The sequence below is a fragment of the Mustelus asterias genome, chromosome 13 (assembly GCF_964213995.1).
Source record: "Mustelus asterias chromosome 13, sMusAst1.hap1.1, whole genome shotgun sequence".
Taxonomy (NCBI): Eukaryota; Metazoa; Chordata; class Chondrichthyes; order Carcharhiniformes; family Triakidae; genus Mustelus; species Mustelus asterias.
Window position 1 is genome coordinate 99254035 of NC_135813.1, and position 19590 is coordinate 99273624.

General features: G+C 44.3%; 2 protein-coding genes across 3 annotated transcripts in view; one reads left to right on the forward strand and one right to left on the reverse strand.

Moving 5' to 3' along the window:
* Positions 1-10126, forward strand: part of LOC144502945 (clustered mitochondria protein homolog) — an 87229-nt gene extending 77103 nt beyond the window's left edge. Inside the window, exons 23-26 of the mRNA XM_078227377.1 lie at positions 173-266; positions 1245-1379; positions 3969-4042; positions 8294-10126. Of these exons, the coding sequence (XP_078083503.1) occupies positions 173-266; positions 1245-1379; positions 3969-4042; positions 8294-8564 (574 nt within the window). The 3' untranslated portion in view covers positions 8565-10126. The remainder of the gene's footprint in view (positions 1-172; positions 267-1244; positions 1380-3968; positions 4043-8293) is intronic.
* Positions 9951-19522, reverse strand: srrd (SRR1 domain containing). 2 transcript variants are annotated; one of them, XM_078227379.1, is made up of 7 exons: positions 19033-19522; positions 16712-16752; positions 16401-16621; positions 14910-15008; positions 14500-14651; positions 13617-13662; positions 9951-11205 (listed from the first exon to the last, which is right to left on the reverse strand). In XM_078227379.1, the coding sequence occupies exons 1-7, from the start codon at positions 19188-19190 to the stop codon at positions 10999-11001; spliced, it is 924 nt and encodes a 307-aa protein (XP_078083505.1). In that variant the 5' UTR covers positions 19191-19522; the 3' UTR covers positions 9951-10998. The 2 variants fall into 2 exon arrangements, with proteins under 2 accessions (XP_078083505.1, XP_078083504.1); XM_078227378.1 differs by having other exon boundaries at positions 9952-11205; positions 16401-16627; positions 19033-19509.
* Between the last annotated feature and the right edge of the window lie 68 nt (positions 19523-19590).

Consider the following 19590-nt stretch of genomic DNA (forward strand, 5'->3'; position numbering starts at 1 on the left):
ACATCAGCTAAGGCTGTGAGCTACAGAGAACATGATTTTAAAAAAAAACTCTTAAAGGTACACTCATGTCACACTACAAGAAATGGACCGAAATTTAAGAATCCACATTTAGGACGACATCATGAGTTGAACCATACTTCTGTCTAATTTCTTTTTTGTTTGAATTGTACAGCTATCACCTCATGGCCCAAGTCAACGCTAGCAAGGCAGAGTTCCGAACCGCTGTGCAGCATGAGAAGGAAGCCTACACCATTTACAGGACTCAGGTCAGTTATTTCAGAGCTGTTTTCCCAGATGTTGTAGAGTCAACCTTTAGTGAATCTTTTGAGAGCTACCTTACTGCTTCACACTTCATTAAATACAAGGCAACTGTGTGCTGTGCAGAATAAATGGCAAGTCATGCAGCCGAACAGAAAATAATATTTACCTTGCTAAATAAAGATCTCTACTGATTTAAGCAACACTCATTTTTTAATCAATTAATCCATCCAGCTACTCTTGTTCCTTGGATCCATGTACAAGGCTACATAAAGTTTTCCTCAACGCCACTCTTTGACAGAGGAAGGGACTCTTCAACAAATTACCTCAATTGTTTAACATTATAATCTGCAATGCTATCAGTAAAATGTCATGTAAATGTCAGTAAAATGTCATGCACTTAATTCTCATGGTCCACATCGCCATTGCCCTCTCAACCAATTCCAATATTAGACACGTCATGGTGAGATTCACATGGCAATTTGTTTCTCCCACCAGACAGCACACTATAGGAGTGTATATTGATGAGGTTAGATGCAGAGGAATGGAAGGAGGCTCATGTAGAGCATAAATATTGGCATGGACTTGGTTTGTCTGAATGACCGAGCTCAGTACTGTAGAATATATATGTAAGATTTTGTTCCAGTGCGATGACTAAATGGGAATCCTATGTTATGGTTACAGTGGTCATCTCTTTAAGGTAGAGGCAGTGATGGCGTGTGCTGACAATGTTGTTTGCATGTCGATTCTAAAGCTGGGAACAAAGGACTTTTATGCAATGTTGAAACGCAGGAAAACCCTTTGGCCCATTAAGCACTCTCCTTGCACAAACATTCTCCTCTACCATTTATTGTCTCAAGAGAAGGACCTAAAATGTTGCTGGTTTCAGCAAAATTCCAGAATATTAACTACTTATAATAGCAACTGTATGGGGAATGTGGCTGTACTAAAACTGTATTTTTCTTGCACTTTTATTTCTAACTCAGCTTGGGGAGACTCATCTAAAGACAAAATCGAGCTCGGAGTTCCTGAAGCACGTCACTCAGCAGGCAGTGAACCTACAGAGAACCATGAATGAGATTTACAAGAATGGATCAAGTGTCAAGCTTCCTCCAGTGCAGGTCAGGACCACGTACTCGGTTACAAAGGGATAAAGTACCTATTTGCTCCCATTTCTTTTAGCATGGATTTTGCCGGGTGGGTGAAGAATCTATTCAGTAAGAAGTTTAACAACACCAGGTTAAAGTCCAACAGGTTTATTTGGTAGCAAAAGCCACACAAGCTTTCGAGGCTCTGAGCCCCTTCTTCAGGTGAGTGGGAATTCTGTTCACAAACAGAACTTATAAAGACACAGACTCAATTTACATGAATAATGGTTGGAATGCGAATACTTACAACTAATCCAGTCTTTAAGAAACAAAACAATGGGAGTGGAGAGAGCATCAAGACAGGCTAAAAAGATGTGTATTGTCTCCAGACAAGACAGCCAGTGAAACTCTGCAGGTCCACGCAACTGTGGGAGTTACAAATAGTGTGACATAAACCCAATAACCCGGTTGAGGCCGTCCTTGTGTGTGCGGAACTTGGCTATCAGTTTCTGCTCAGCGACTCTGCGCTGTCGTGTGTCGCGAAGGCCGCCTTGGAGAACGCTTACCCGAATATCAGAGGCCGAATGCCCGTGACCGCTGAAGTGCTCCCCAACAGGAAGAGAACAGTCTTGCCTGGTGATTGTCGAGCGGTGTTCATTCATCCGTTGTCGCAGCGTCTGCATAGTTTCCCCAATGTACCATGCCTCGGGACATCCTTTCTTGCAGCGTATCAGGTAGACAACGTTGGCCGAGTTGCAAGAGTATGTACCGTGTACCTGGTGGATGGTGTTCTCACGTGAGATGATGGCATCTGTGTCGATGATCCGGCACGTCTTGCAGAGGTTGCTGTGGCAGGGTTGTGTGGTGTCTTGGTCACTGTTCTCCTGAAGGCTGGGTAGTTTGCTGCGGACAATGGTCTGTTTGAGGTTGTGCGGTTGTTTGAAGGCAAGAAGTGGGGGTGTGGGGATGGCCTTGGCGAGATGTTTCACTGGCTGTCTTGTCTGGACCTGCAGAGTTTCACTGGCTGTCTTGTCTGGAGACAATACACATCTTTTTAGCCTGTCTTGATGCTCTCTCCACTCCCATTGTTTTGTTTCTTAAAGACTGGATTAGTTGTAAGTATTCGCATTCCAACCATTATTCATGTAAATTGAGTCTGTGTCTTTATAAGTTCTGTTTGTGAACAGAATTCCCACTCACCTGAAGAAGGGGCTCATAGCCTCGAAAGCTTGTGTGGCTTTTGCTACCAAATAAACCTGTTGGACTTTAACCTGGTGTTGTTAAACTTCTTACTGTGTTTACCCCAGTCCAACGCCGGCATCTCCACATCATGACGAATCTATTCCCAGGGAGGAGCATCTTGGTGATGACCAAGCGGTCTTTGTCAGCAGGGGTGGCACAGTGGTTAGCACTGCTGCCTCAAAGAGCCAGGGACCCGGGTTCAATTCCAGCCTCAGGTCACTGTGTCTGCGTGGGTTTCCTCTGGGTGCTCCGGTTTCCTCCCACAGTCGAAAGATGTGCAGGTTAGGTTGATTGGCCTTGCTAAATTGATGTTAGTGTCAGGGGAATTGGCAGGGTAAGTGTGTGGGGTTATGGGGATAGGGCCTGGGTGGGATTGTGGTCGGTGCAGACTCGATGAGCCAAATGGCCTCCTTCTGCACTGTAGGGATTCTATGCGATGTAATATGTACCACTATCATGAAAGCTGAAATCCAGTGAATGGTAAGTTGTTGCTAATTAGTTGGTTATGTAGCATTTGCCAGTTTTACAACAACTTTATTTATTGTCTTTAACATAGTAAAATGTCCCAAGGAGCAATATCTAGATCTGACACTGAACCACACGAGGATAAATTGGGTCAGATGGCCTAAATCTAGAAGAGGTAGGTTTTAAGGAGGAAAGATAAAAAGAGAAGTGGCAATGGCTCAGAGGAAATTCCAGAGCTTGGGGTCTTGGCAACTGAAGGCACAGCTGCTAATTGTGAAGGGATTAAAAGAGGAAATGCTCAGGAGGCCAGTATTGGAGGAGTGCAGAAAACTGATGGTTGAAGGAGATTACGGGAATGAGGAGGGTTGAGGCCGTGGAGGGTTTGACAGAGGAGTGGAATTTTAAAATTGAGGCACTGCATGACAAGGAGCCTCCGTAGGTCAATGAGCACGAGGTGATGGGTGAATGGAACTAACTGTGAGCTGGGACACAAGGAGCTGAGTTTTGAACGATCACAAGTTTATGGAAGATGGGAGGTCATCCAAGAGTAAATCCTGGAGTTTATAAAAGCATAGGTTTCGGCAGCAAGTGAGCTGAAGCAAGTGCAGTGTCCAGCAATGCTATGAAAGTGAAAACAGGCAGTCTTGGTGGTTGTTTAGAAACGATGCCAGAGGTATACATGTGGAAGCTGATACTGTGTCTGATGATGACACCAAGGGGCAGCATGCAGATTTGAAATAGTAGAGTGTGGGTTAGATTCCTCAGGGACACTTGTGGTGACAGTGCGGGAGTGGAAAGGGAAGCTATTGCAAGTGATTCTCTGGCTACGGTTGGATAGCTAGGAATGGAAACATGTAAATTGATATCTGTTAGCAGAGGTGATAATACTTGCCGGTTTGCCCATTTTTCTTTCAGACCACACCCCTGAATAACAAGACAATACTGCAACAGCTTAACCTGATCAATGGGATTGTCCGTAGTGATAGCAGGTAATATTGTCCATTCTGTTTGTGAATTACTGCTATATTTTCCCCCAGGAGATTGCTCCATTTTGAATTACTGTTATTTGAGAACTACTTCGTTGGTAAAATATTCAAACATCAATCTGCAAATACTGACAGAAAGATTGATATGGACAATTATAGCAAAGAGTGGAAATACTTAACCTTCCAATGAAAATGAAATTTATGTCTCAGCTGCGGGTGGCATTGCAGTTTGAAAGCAGTTTACACTGCTCCCCGATGGCTCATTTAGTGGTTTGCTGGCAAGACTGGTGCTGAGACTTATAGGCCAGAATTCTCCCATCCCGAACGCCACTGGAATTCCAGTGGGCGGGGGTCAGACCATGTAAAGGTCCATTGAAGTCGGGGGGGGGGGGGGGGGGGGGGGGGGGGGGGGGGGAATCTCCAGTTTTCAGGTGAGCGTGGCTGGAGAATCCCACCCATAAACTAGAAGATCAACCAAGCCTGTGCTGAATTTGCTGTTTTCAGTGTGGGCAACAGTTAGACACTGCTACAGTTGAGCTCCCTGCACTGGTGAGGATACTCTTGTGGGCTTCGGCATCCTAGGTAAACATGCCTTCCTTTTGCTCACAGTCAGTATCCCAGGACTCTTGATGGGAAGTGTTAAACCCAGGCCAGAAACTCCAAAGTGTTTTACGAAGATAGCCTAGACCGTAAATTTTTACATTTGAATTTGGCACAGGTGAGCATAAGGTGTTTCACTCCAGGTATAATTGAAGTGATTTGATTTATTATTGTCACATGTATTAGTATACAGTGAAAAGTATTGTTTCTTGCGCACAAAACAGACAAAGCATACCGTACATCGAGAAGGACAGGAGTGCAGAATGTCGTGATCCCCTAGGAGGCTTTTATCAAACTAAGTTTATTTAAGAACAATATTTAAAATATAATAAGATTTAGCATAACTTTTACCAATTACAAGAATCAAACATGATATAAACCTTATTAGCTAGCAATCTGATGTTCCAAGTGAAACAGCACCCCACAAACATACACCCTTTTATAGACTTGGCACAAAAAGCAAATGTGATGCTGGATTTTGCAGCTTTTTAACACCTGCTGTGAATTGGTCTGTTGAATATTGGATTAAAACTCTGAGGCTTCCCAGTCCTGGAACTTTCAGCACGCCTCCAGAGACACTTCCTGCCTCCACCAGCTTCTAACAGCAACTCACAGACAGCAGAATTTCCAACTCCAGAGAGGGGAAAACAAGAGACACTTCTTTCTGTCTCAAGTCCAAACAGCATCTGAGAAAAATGAAACCAAGATCTTGGTGGAAAAGACTGAGCCCCAGGCATCACCTTACCTGTCAGTCATACTCCACCCAGCAATTCCAAAAGGATCATAAAACCCCAGAACACCGCATTAGTCCAGATTAAAAATAAACATGATATCCATTATATTGCTTCAGTAAGAATTAGAGGACACTGCTTGCAGACAAAACGGTGCCACAATAAAATGCTAGGAGCTGCTTGAAAAGCCCGCAAAGAAACGTGATTATAATACATTTCTCGAAGGCCCAGTACCATCACAGAAGTCTGCAAATGTTGAAGTGGATCACAATCTCGGCTGTGGTGTTTTCACTGTCAAGTAGTTTGAAAACACTCTGGCATTCTAGGCTGACGCATGAAGTCACTTGGGCCCAGGTGCTAGCGGGGGGCAGCCAGTGATTGTGGAAGTAAACTCAGCAAGGAATCAGCTTCTGTAGCAGAGGAGAAAAGCTAGAAAATTGAATGTTTTCTTTATTGTTGGAAATTGCTGTGAGCCAATTGACTGCCAAGCTTGTCTACAAAACAACAATGGCTGGAGTTTTTATGGGAATTGTAGCGGGCGAGGGGAGGACAATGGAAACGTCTGTTGACCTCGGGCGGGATTTTACGGTTTCGGACAAGTGAAGCTGTAAAATCCCACTCAATGAGTCTGCAATTCAAAAATAATTCACTAACTGTAAATCTTAGAATCTTAGAAACCCTACAGCACAGAAAGAGGCCATTCGGCCCATCGAGTCTGCACCGACCACAATCCCACCCAGGCCCTACCCCCATATCCCTCCATATTTTACCCATTAATCCCTCTAACCTACGCATCCCAGGACACTAAGGGCAATTTTAGAATGGCCAATCAACCTAACCCACACATCTTTGGACTGTGGGAGGAAACCGGAGCACCCGGAGGAAACCCACGCAGACACGAGGAGAACGTGCAAACTCTACACAGACAGTGACCCAAGCTGGGAATCGAACCCAGGTCCCTGGAGCTGTGAAGCAGCAGTGCTAACCACTGTGCTACCGTGCTGCCCCACGGACACCTTTCGGACACCTTGAAGAGGGAGGCCCAATTTAAGTGCAATTCTATCTATTGTGAGGAAGTGTGTGTAGGATATTACTAAAGATGCCATTCTATTTCAATCTGTGGCATTAATTACATGCTAATATCTCCACAGCACAGCAGTTTGAACAAGTTATTTGAGGCAGGAAGATACAGTGGGACCTGCATTACTGACCCCTGTGCATCAAACAGCTGGGCCATGTACCAGAGCCACTCTGTGCTGAAAAGCACAAATATCCTCTCCTTTTCTCCAAATTCAAAGGGCTTTGCTTTGTTTCACTCTTGAATATCTTCCCCATACCAGACGGGTGCGGTCGTAAATCAGATCATTGATTTGATTTATCGTCACATGTATTAGTGTACAGTGAAAAGTAGTTTTTTGCATGCTATACAGACGAGGCATAGAAAAGGAAACCAGAGAGTGCAGAATGTAGTGTTACAGTCATAGCTAAGTTGTAACGGTCAACTTAGGGCCCGATTTTACCAAACGTTCGCGCCCGTCGTGGTAAAGTTGGGCGTCGGGCCTAAAACGCGGTCCGGTCCAGACCCGACCCTAGGCCAATCGCGACTTTACCAACGGCCGATCCGGCACACGCCCGAATCGGCCAGCCGGCCGATTTAAATTCATTTAAATCGGCATAATGAAGCCCGCACCCAACTTACCCAAGGATTCCCACTTTACGAGACTGCGATCCAATCGGCACCCGCGCATTTACTGTGTTGCTGAATTCAAGTCCGATAGGGCTTCAACTCAGCAACTGAACCTCCGAATCGCCCCCGAGCACCCTTCGCGGACCGTCCCCGCGAACCACCCCGGCAGCCCACCACCCCCCCACCCTGGGATCGGACCACCCTGGGATGCAGGCCCCACCAGCAGCCCCCCCCCCGGGATCGGACCCCCTGGGCCCCCGACCTACCTTGATCGCTGGTGTCCGTCGAAAGCATCTTTTGTGATCCTGGATCCTGGCCTTGCTCCGGGGGTGCTGATGTAGGATGACGTCTCTTCACTTGGGGGGGGGGGGGGGGGGGAGAGAGTCACTCCCTCTCCCCTCCCCCCCCCCCCCCCCAAGGGAAGAGACATCACAGCCCCCCCCCCCCCCCCCCACCTCAGGGAAGAGATGTCAGACCCCCCACCCCACCCCCGGGAAGAGATGTCAGACCCCCCCCCCCCCCCCCAGGGAAGAGACGTCACATCCCCCTCCCCCCCCCCCCCCCTCCCAACCAGAGAAAGTCAAAGGCAGCGCAGACAGCAGTGCTGTCAGCGCTGCCTTTGACTTTCACGCTCGGGCGCGCTGAGTGCTGACGGCTTCGAACTGCGCATGTGCAGGTCGGTGCTCCGACAGATGCAAATGCGCTAGGCCCCGCCTATTGGACCCGCGCCGAAAAAAGGCGTGTGGGGGTGCTGGAGCGCGGCTACCGGGCGCGGATCTGATTTACGACCGCACCCGGCACTTCGAACCGATTTGGTCAAATCGGCCCCTTAGTGTAAGGTAGGTCCATTCAAAAGTCTGATGGCAACAGGGAAGAAGCTGTTCTTGAGTCAGTTGGTACATGATCTCTGACTTTTGTATCTTTTTCCCGACGGAAGGAGGTGGAAGAGAGGTATGTCCAGGGTGCGTGGGGTCCTTGATCATGCTGCTGCTTTTCCGAGGCAGCACTGTGGGATGTTCTGTTCTGTGAAACTTGATGCCAAGTGACATGCCTGTGACTTGGTTTGATTCTATTGTGAAATTTGTCTGCTGTGATCAGAATTGGTTCGCTTCATTTGCCACCTGCTATAATTCTCTCGATGCTGACCCAGTGCTTCTCTCCCACATACACACTAGCAATGATTCCCTGACCCTTTTTGCCACCTATTCTCATTGTTACCTTTGTTGTTCCTTGCAGAAAGTTTGCCCTGGAACAAGCAACGAATAGAATGCGTAAACTAATTCGGGCAGAAATCCAGGCATCTCAGAGACTGACCAAGGCCCTCACTGATATCGGGATGGATAGTCTGGCACCAGTCAATGGAACTACCCCAGGTGAAATCGTGAATGGTGCAGAGAATCTGGCTGAAGATGAAACAGTGATTAATAGTAAAACAGAGACTAACCATGTGCCATCAGGGCATTCTGCGCAACTATGTTCACCAGCAGTCGACAAGGCAATGGATTAAACTCCTTTCTAATTCGTGATGAAGACACTAATGCCTACTTCTCAACACATACAGTCTCATTTAGATCCCAGATGTGGCTGGAGGGGGGTGACTGTAAAATTAGGTCCCTATGTCAGTGGTTGGCATTTAGGGTTCATCACAAGGTTGGAATTAAGTTGCATAATTGTCTATAGTACATTTGGAAACCCCAAATTACTGGATGTTAAAGTTTTATTTAATAATATTAAAATCAGACTTTACTTTTGTTGTTCTTCATTGGATGTAGTTTTGTGCAACATTACAGCTGACGAGTCCTTGCCCCACCACTAGTCAATTTATAAAATGGGTAACTTAGCTGTGAAACATCAGAGAATTTGATATTCAATAATATAGACCCACCCATTCCTGAATTTAACTATGATTTCTGATATAGCTAAGTCTCCCACTGTCACTTTCTGATGTGTTGAAGACCTGTTATTGCGTTGTTCTTGGATATATCTCATATGGTTTTGATGATGCTTTTGTCTTATTTGTATTACAATGTCACAGCATGATAAAGCAACGTGTTTGAGTGTGTGTGTGTGTGTGCGTGTGTTTTGGGTGGGGTGGATTATCTCACTACTGCCAAAATTACCACCATTAAGCTGGTTACATTTCTGGAGGAAGGTCAAATTCAGTTTTTAACCCTCCATGTGACAGTCGAAACTGATTGTTTTGTGTTTCTCTTTAGACTTTAATGTTTTTTCTAGTGAGCTTCTAAAAATTTTCCAAGATCTCAATTATTAATGATTTGGTAAATTCCTGGTTTAGTAGACCAGTTCTGATGTGCTCCTCAGCTTTGATTACCTGCAAGGTCCCTCAGCATCATCATACTGACCAATTCTAATTCTCTTCCCGCACTCAGTGGTGCAGTAAGGCAGATTTTGTCTGTTTCCATAGCTAGTTATTCCTGGAACAGGTTTTGCCAGAGGCTTGTATAGCTTAAGGGTCACCACTCCACATCAAGCTTGGTTAACCAGGAGTCTCTTCCACTCTACTGCCAGTGTTGGAAGGAGTTGCAGGTTGACCATGTTATGAACGGACCTTCCTTGGCCATCAAGTCTTAGGGTGGGACATGAACCCGGAGCTTCTGGCTCAGAGGTAGGGGCGCTACCCACGGTGCCACAAGACCTCCTCTAATGACCTATAGCAATAGATAAATCCAAGCCTTGCTACTTTAAATTCCAGTTTGTACTGCCAGCAGCTTGCATATGTTCACAAGTTTCATTAACTCTCCAGGTACAAGGTTCCTGCTGCATTCTTAGTCCTCTTAACTTTTCCCAATACTGACATTTTTTAAACAATTCTTTCTATTTGATGAGCTGTACAATTCTTTGATTCAAATATGAAATCAGCCAATCCACTGTTCATAGTTTATAGATTGGGAGGCTTTATTTTTGCTTTAATTTGTGTTGGACCATAGTTCATGAAGCAGGTGAATGCATTTTTGACCATGACTGAAAAACTCCTTTGCTGCAAGATGATTTTATGAATATTGTAATACTGTGCTTAGATACTCACTAATAAAATATGGACACCACTTACTATTTGCCTTTCTCTTTAATTTGCTGCCCACTGGCATAAAGGGCTTGCAGGCAGGCGAAGATTGGGCAGTCCAGATGTCAAGCACCAGAAAGCAGTTGTTACATAGATGGGGCTTTGGCCGAGTCTCGTTGATGAGGTAGAATAGAATCCTTACTATGCAGGAGACATTCGGCCTATTGTGTCGACACTGACTCTCCAACAGTGTATCTTATCCAGGCCCTCGCCCCATCACCCCACGTATTTACCCAACTAATCCCCCTAACCGACACATCCTGGGACACTAAATGGCAATTTAGCATAGCCAATCAACCTAACCTACAATTCTTTGTGGGAGGCAACCAGAGGAAACCCACACAGACACAGGGAGATTGTACTGACTCCACACAGTCACTTGAGGCTGGAATTAAACCTGGGTCCCTGGAGCTGTAAGGCAGCAGTGCTAACCATTGTGTCACCGTGCTCGTCAGGTGGGAGAGAGTGATTGGGCATTAGAGGCCAACTCAGTATAAAACTTATCTTCTGGGAGATCCCATTTCTTTCAACAGGTTGCTAGTTGTCCTACCTGGAATGTCATTGGGGGCTCAATGCACACTGGTTCGCATATAAATGAGGCTCCTGAGTCACAGGGACAAACAGTGGTAATCCTGCTACAGCCAAACAAAGCTACTTGATTTTAATTCCTGGTGACCAACGGGTGCAGGCAGTTGAAACTCCTCCTTGAAAGTATTCTGTACCAAGGCAACTAGACTTGCTCTGCAGATTATTCCCATCCCAAAGGGGTGAAATTGCTGATTCTTATAGGTAACCTCTGCGCTAGATGTTTCTGCCTCAACAAGCTTTGAAACTGGTTTCACTCCTATTTTCCTCCCAGCTATGAAACTGAAAAACATTCGATGCCCTTCTGGATTATTTCCAAGTCCTCACACTCCTGGTATGTGGGTTCGGCAGCACCTTCCCAGAACTCTGAAGGCTTTGCAATAAGCTTTTTTGTAGGAAACTGATGAATGGACGTGTCGTTAAATACATCCGTGTATCTACTGCTGCAGGGGAATGTTGTTTCTTCAGTTAAGGCCAATATCTGATTAGTACAGGTTAAGGATCAATAAATGAAGGACAAGAGTGTCTTGGTTTTGTCTTCAAAAGTTTTGAGATACATATATAATATATCCTTAAGTCCTGTGTATAGCATGCATTTCCTTTTAGTGTCCAACCTAGCACCATCAAGATTTAAGACAATGAAGGAGGTTGGTTGTTCTGGCTCTTTCCCAGAGCATTCTAAAACTAATTCTGCTGCCTATCTCCATCTCAATAGTTGTGGATCATCATCTGCTCCAAATATTCATCCAATTATCTCATAACAAGATGCTCTTCTCTTCACCTCGACAGTGGAATTTCATAATGCTCTGCATAGCAAATCATTTTTTAACCCTTCTCCACACTCGCTGAGTAACCGTTATAAGGTTTCCCATGCCAAAATAAATGGCATAGTTCCATTCGAAAAAACCTGGACCAGCCATTTCTGCTGTATGGAAATCCTTCCAGTATCCCAAGTCTATCTTCTTCCGCCACAGAGGCAAAAGACCAGTTCTATGAAGAGCTTGACACCGCTATCAGCAGGATTGTAAGTCAGTACATCTTTACCTACTGGGGCATTTCAGTGCAAGGGTGGGTGCAGACCACGAGGCATAGTCCCCCTGCCTCAGATATCAGGACTTGGGAAAGGTAGCACCGAGACTAATTGGGCTTTGCTGTTACCACAAACAAGCTCTGTGTAACTGACATCTTATTTCAGAACCAACACGACAAAATGTCTTGTAGTAAAGGGCATTGGCACCAGTTGCATCTGATCATCATTAGATGACTCTCTGAACGGCATTCTCAACACACAGCTACCACAACGCTGGCTGTGATGCAGATCGCTCCCTGCTGTGCACCACAATTAGGATTCAACCCTTCAAGTTTTTTATAATGTCTAGTCACATATGTGTATTCAATTATGATGTTGCATCATTTTAGTTATCTTCACCTGTTACAATAGATGTAATATTCTAGTGATATCTCCCAGAGGAAAACAGAATGAAAGATTGGTCCCATTATGGATAGTCAGTACTGGGACATACGGTCCAGTTTGAAGCAAATAATGTAACATCCACTAATTTAATCTACAGGTAGCAACAATATGCAGGTTTTGTACACCAATAGACCTCCTGCACCAGTATCTAGATGTGAGTTGTAGCACAGAAAACACAGCTCAGAATCACCAGAATTTTACCCAGTCTGGGAAACTATAATTCCTAAAGAAAATCTTATCATTGAATCTCTACAGTGCAGGAAGCCATTCAGTCTATTGAGTCTGTACCAACATTCCGACAGAGCATTTTACTCAGGCCCATCCCCAGCCCTATCCCTGTAACATTTACCCCACTAATTCCCCTAGCCGAGGCATCTTGGGACAATAAGAGGCAATTTAGCATAGCCAATCTACCTAATCTGCACATCTTTGGACTGCGGGAGGAAACCAGAGCACTCGGAGAGAAAATGTGCAAACTCCACACAGTCATCCAAGGCTGGGATCGAACCCAGGTCCCTGGCGCTGGGAGGCAGCAGTGCTAACCACTGAGCCACTGTGCATATTGGAAGAATTTCCACTGGAACAGAGATGGCGAGTCACAGTTTTTCAGCTTATAATGGGCGAAGAAGAAAATATCTATTTTGATTGCAAATTATCAACTTAAAACCTCTCAGCTAGTGAGGAGGGAGGTTTTAAGAAAATACTTTTTCAGTGTATAGTGAATTAATGGCTTGTGTCTCCTGGCAATTCTTAGGTTTGAATCTCATAAATTAGCAGCTCCGGGCAAATTACCCCCATCATGACCCAGCTCTGTATAAAATCAGTTCACGGCATCCCTACCGGTGCTAGTGAAGTGCTACAATTGGCTTCAAAGCTCTTGGAATTGGTGACCGGGGTGGAATCGTAGATAAAAATTAGTCTGTGTGCCTGCTCCTGATTAATTGTGCTGAAAGGAAGGGACAATAAGTGAGAACCAGATTAGATTGGGCTGTGATGGGTCCTGCCTAAAGTCAAATATTCCACAACTCACAGTTCAAGTTGACTATGAAAAGCAACCATTTTATCAAGGTCTGAAGGATGAGTACTGCTGCCACCCTTGGTCCCTAACTTTTCTGTGCCTGAATCGGGGAGGGGGGCTCGAGGGTAGTGCAAAGAGAGAAAACTGGCCACTAATGATTCTAATGATGGATTTTTGGTAATGTTCCCACTGGGAATGTAAAAACTGTGTGTCTGATTGACAATGGGTGCCCTCTGTAACAGAGCAGCTATGTGAAAACTAAAAATGGAGATAGGAGGCAATCTTCAATGTGTGGACTCTTGAGGGCACAGCTTTGGAACCATGATTGGTGTTGGTTGTTACTAGTCCAGTTTCAATTGCAATAATCTTTGAATCATTGATTGAAATCAGAGAAGGATACATGATTAATATATGTGTAGTCTCTCTGCAGTACTCGGGCTGGTAATCTGTAATATATTTTTTAAAATCATTAGACCCAACTATTTTGATATTCTCAAATCTCCTTTCTTACCACCTTTTTCAGTACCTTCAGAAACACATCTCGGTGATTCATAAATCTATTTGTAACATCCATTCCAATGGCTGTCCCTGATAACTTATTCCACAGCTCTATTACCATTCGGTTGAAAAGTTTTCTTAGAATCTTAGAATCTTAGAAACCCTACAGCACAGAAAGAGGCCATTCGGCCCATCGAGTCTGCACCGACCACAATCCCACCCAGGCTCTACCCCCATGTCCCTACATATTTAACCAACTAATCCCTCTAACCTACGAATTCCAGGACACTAAGGGGCAATTTAGCATGGCCAATCAACCTAACCTGCACATCTTTGGACTGTGGGAGGAAACCCACGCAGACACAAGGAGAATGTGCAAACTCCACACAGACAGTGACCCAAGCCGGGAATCGAACCCAGGTCCCTGGAGCTGTGAAGCAGCAGTGCTAACCACTGTGCTACCGTGCTGCCCTTTGACTTCCCTTCTTATACCAAGTTCATTCCTTGCATTTCAATTCTTCACCAAAGTGAACAGCTTGTCTGAATAAAATTTATCAATTCCTCTTTAAAAATTCAAAATAGATCACCCCAAAATTTTTACAAAGGAAATTTTACTCTATAATTTGAAGTCCCAATTCTGGAACCCTTTCCTCTCACAGTACTATTGATCCATAAACCTCCCTCAGAGCATAATTTGTTCCCATTTTCCTCTTGTCCCCCATCTCTCCCCCTCCCCCCGACTTTTTTTTCGATGTGAAGGATGAACAGGCACAGAATTTTCTTACCTCTCCTCCATCCCTTTAAAACTGTTTCCAATGAGAATGGTTTGTGCGAGCTTTTCTGGTGACCAGTTTTTCCACAGGAGGTTATTGTAAAGGGCTTTGCCACAATGAATCATGTAGAAGAGCGTTGGCTTGTTGATGGGCCGCTTTCCTTCCTGATAGTTTTTTTAAAAAGGAAATTGTCAATAACATCGAGGGATGCAAAAAGAAACCTTTCTGATCACACCGACAAGTGTGGTTTGCTACTGAAGTAATCACGTGGCCCCATAAGAAAAACGTGTTTTGATCAGGGATTGAATTAAAAGGTGTCTTTAGAAAGCTAAAACCAGACAGAAGTGCTTCATTTTTGTCAGACAGGGATTACCCGGAACACAATACTTAAAACAAAATGTGCATGTGACCAAGTATTTTACCTCATTGTCCTTGAGCACCACCATCCCACAATCCTTCAAGAATCTCTTCTCCCATTCTGTAAATAGGGGATCAAAGAGAAGACAGCCATCTCGAGGGATCTGTTGGACTCAATGATGTAAAATTTAAAACTTTTCACAAATTAAAATCACAACATACTAAGGCAGGAAACTTAGTGCAACACTCTGATTATTGGTGAAATTAAAATGTTGATTTTTCTGGTCGGCTCAGTTCAAATTGTGCATGGTTGCTGCAGAGTTTTATAAGACAAGCCACTGCCTCTTTCTACCCATCCACAGCCTCTTTCTACCCGTCCACAGCTCCCTGCTGAGTGTAGTGAATTAATGATCTGATCCTTGGCTATCACAGAGGTGGTTCAAATAGAGGCCAGCTGCATTCTCTGAAATGGAAATGAAGATTAGAAAGTCTCTCCCAGCTGCATTCATACACTTGCTGCCCAATACAACATCATACAGCAAAAACATGGAAAACTTGTGCATAAAAACAAGAAAATTATTTTATTTGTGATTCCCATGAATTATTTCTCAGTCAGACATGATGTGAGTTGGGTCCAAAGTAAAGCCTCCTAAACTGTCCCAATAAGGTCTCATAATGATATTCCCCCAGAGCTTGCTTTGTGACAATGATCTCCAAGACAGTATTTGTACGCATATTAACAATCACAGTTGTCGAACTTTTGCCTTTTTTTAATATGTTGTATTGACTGTTCAAGATGGACAATCTGCATCTTGAACAGTCCATTCAAGATGCAGATGTCCATTTATAACACTGCAGTAGAACATTAATGTGCTAAACATGGCTGCATGGCATTGACTGGGTTCCACACAAGCCTTATAGAAGTACTAGGCAATAGAAGAATGACAGATGAAAAATGCAATAAGTAGTGGGAGAAGCAGATTCACCACTGGAGTCGAAGATGGAAAAGCAACTAGGCAATGGCCTAGTAACATTATCACGAGACTATAAATCCAGAAACTCAGGTAATGTTCTGGGGACCCGGGTTTGAATCCCGCCACGGCAGATGGTGGAATTTGAATTCAATAAAAAAAAATCTGGAATTAAGAATCTACTGATGACCATGAAACCTTTGTTGGAAAAACCCATCTGGTTCATTACTGTCCTTTAGGGAAGGAAATCTGCCGTTCTTACCTGGTCTGGCCTACATGTGACTCCAGAGCCACAGCAATGTTTTTGACTCTCAACTACCCTCTCATCAAGGGCAACTAGGGATGGGCAATAGATGCTGGCCAGCCAGCGACACCCATGTCCCACGAATGAATTTAAAAAAGAATAAAAACATGTTTCATCCCAATGTTAAGGATGAGATCACAAACTTTTGACAAGCTAATTTTAACCCTGTTCCTCAAATAGAAAATGGGGCTTCTAAGCATTCAGGGATAATGCAACGTGACATTACTCATTGGTCTCTTTTACTTCATGCATTTACCATCTTGGCACCTGACTATGCTTACCTGTAGTGTCTCTAGTAGCAGGAGCAGCAGGGCCAGTTGATAGCGAGATGTTACAGAACTGGAAAAGTTTCCGATTCCATAACACACCGTGTCAAGTGTAGTTCGACAATGGTCTACGTTGTCCTTTTTGTATTCAAGGGACTCTGGAGCTTCCTCACTCGGAAAGGATATCGATGGAGATGCCAGCGGAGCTGTATGATATATATTCACAACTCTTTGAACTGTTTCTGAAACAAATTGTCACAATAACCATGTGGGAATAACAGATTGAAAGACCCAAGAACTGCAAATACTTAAATCTTCCAACTCACCATAGCAATCAGTCCAGAATTCTGAATTCCGTAGTTCCTCTCTGTAACAAAATTCAATGATCAGTTTCCAGTCATAGGAAGCTTTGGCTGTTTTGTAGGTGTTAAATCTACAGGGACAGAGCCAGTGGACCCAAGCTATGACTTCATCCCCTGTGTCTGCTGCATTGATGGGAGAATCAAAATGTTCTAACTTATTCAGAAGTGTGAGGTGATGCAGTTTGGTAGAAAGAATATGGAGAAATATAAAATAAGGGATAAAATTCTTAATGGGGTACAGGAGCAGAGGGATCTGGGTGTTTATGTCATTAGAAGTGGCAGGACTGCTAGGGAAAGCAGTTGATAACACACACTATTCTGGGTTTTATTTATAGGGGCTTGGAGTACAAAAGCAAGGAGTTAAGGCTGAGCTTATACAAGACACTGGTTAGACCTCAGTTGGAATAGTGTGTACAATTCTGGGTGCAACACTATAGGAAGGATGTGAATGTATTGGAGAGAGTGCAGAAGAGATGAACAAAAGGGCTCCAGGGATGAGACTCTTCAGTTAGGACAGATTGGAGAGGTTGGCACCGTTCTCTTTGGGGAGAAGGCGGCAAAGAATGAGATTTGATAAATCAAAAACTATGTTTGCCACTCAGAGAAGAAACTTGCTATTTTTAACATTTATTTTCTTAATCTCCTCAGTGCAACATTATGTAAGAGACAGAGAGAAAAGATACATGTTTAAAGAGAGAATATGGGAGTGGAAAAGCTGTCTTAATGACAGTACTAGAGATTTTGTTGCAAAGTGTTATTTTTTAATCAGATTTGATAGAGGTGTTCAAAATCATGAGGAGTCTGGACAGAGCAGATAGGCAGAAACTGTTCCTGCTTGTAAAGATTCAAGAACAAGAAGGCACAGATTTAAAGTGATTTGCAAAAGAAGTAAATGTATTGTGAGGAAAAACTTTTTTACACAACAAGAGGTTGGGGTCTGGAATGCACTGCTAGCAAGTGCAGGTTCAATCGAGGCATTCAAGACAACATTAGATGATTATTGGAACACAAACAATGTATAGGGATATGGGGAAAAGGCAGGGGAATGGCACTAAATCATGCTTGTTTATAGAGAGCCAGTGCAGGCATGATGGGCCAAATGGCCTCCTTCTGCACAGTAACAATTCTGTGATTCTTTTGAAAAGAATGGGAAATTAAAGGAAACTAATTGGAACTTAAGGTCCATTTAGTCTCTTCCATATATCACTCATTTGGATGCCAATGCTGGCAATGTGACTCAGTTAAGGATTGAAAAATGAAACAGCAGAATTCAATTCATCACAGAACAGAGGGATGTGAACTGGACAAGAGAAGGTACAAACCGATCAAAGCACAAAGGTGAACTTAAACAGCCAGATGGACTGCACATCTGACCAATTTTCTCTTGTCCCTGTATCTTATAATCTTGATGTTATAATCTTATCAGATCTCAATGTAAACACAAATGTTTCTTCTTCCCTTCACCACCAAAGAAGTTAATACTGAATAGGAAAAATGAATTGACTGATGCACAGATCATAATGGTCATAAAAGGTGAGCCTTAAATGTCAACATCAGTTCAGTTCCATATGCAGTGCCTTATCCAGTAGGTGACAGGCTACATGCGTAATCCAAATGGACTTCCTCCCATTTTCAGTGGCATCTGAAAGTTTAAATTTTATTAATTTTGCACTTTGCTGTTCTACCACTGTTCATTGTCGCACAGTATCAGTTGATATGATGTTTATGCCCACAATCCTCATATATTGCTTACTTCCTATGCCAAATGGCCTCCTCCTGCTCCTATCTTCTATGTTATCTCTGTCATGGTGCTAATGAGAGGCTGAGGTAGAATCACAGAATCCCTACACTGCAGAAAGAAGCCATATTGCCCATTGACTCTGCACCGACTCTTCAACAGAGCATCTCACCCAGGCCTATCCCCGTTACCCCACTAATTCCCCCTAAATCTACACATTTTGGGACACTAAGGAGCAATTTACTATGGCCAATCCATCTCACCTGCACATCTTTGGACTGTGGGAGGAAACCGGAGCACCCGGAGGAAACCTATGCAGACAAGGGGAGAATGTGCAAACTCCACACAGACAGCGACCCGAGGACGGAATTGAACCCAGGTCCCTGATGCTGTGAGGCAACAGTGCTAACCACTGTGCCACCCTACAATGAACCATGTAGTAATTCCCTACAATGAAGGGGATAAAATCAATATCCACATTATCCCCCAGACACTCCACAACAGCACTGGACGGCAAGTTCTGACGACCAAATCCATGCCAACTTACACTGTTTCCTGTATTCTCTGTTGGATTCTCTCCCCTTCAGCCACACTCAGAAACTCTACTTCAGGACAGGGCATGCCTCTGATGTTTTCTCTCCCTTTCTTTATCCCCCTTTTCTTGCTGATGGTTTTCCATTCCCCTCCTGCTGGACAGGCAGACATCTCTTTATTCCTCTTTCTCTCTCTCTGTCTGGCCACTTAATCAAAAGGTCAAGGAAGGCCAGGTGCATCCTGCATCCTCTGTGTTAGTGTTGCTGAGGAAGCTTGTGCTAAGAGCCTTGGGCCCAGGGTCAGGAGCAGCAGCTGATGGGTCACAGTTTGGATGTTGTGAAAAGGCAAAAATAAAATTGGAGATACGGAGCAAGGTAACCTCTGTGAGGAGAAAACTTTAAACCTGTCGCCAAATGGCCCCCCCTTTTCCATTCCCTGGGGCCCGCCTCTTCCTCGGTGACCTCTCAGCTCGCAGGGGCCGCGGTGTCACACGGTTTACCGTCCCCCCCTCCTCCCAGTCCCGCTGTCCCCAATGCCGGGCCGGAACCTTTGTGCGCGCTCCATGTTTCCC

Coding starts and splice junctions, on each gene's coding strand:
- srrd (XM_078227378.1), bottom strand. CDS start 19,190: ATGTCTGCCTGTCCAGCAGGAGGGGAATGGAAAACCATCAGCAAGAAA. Junction 16,628..16,711: donor ATTCTGGACTGATTGCTATG/GTGAGTTGGAAG, acceptor AATTTGTTTCAG/AAACAGTTCAAAGAGTTGTG. Junction 11,206..13,616: donor ACTACACATATATTAATCAT/GTATCCTTCTCT, acceptor TGTACTAATCAG/ATATTGGCCTTAACTGAAGA.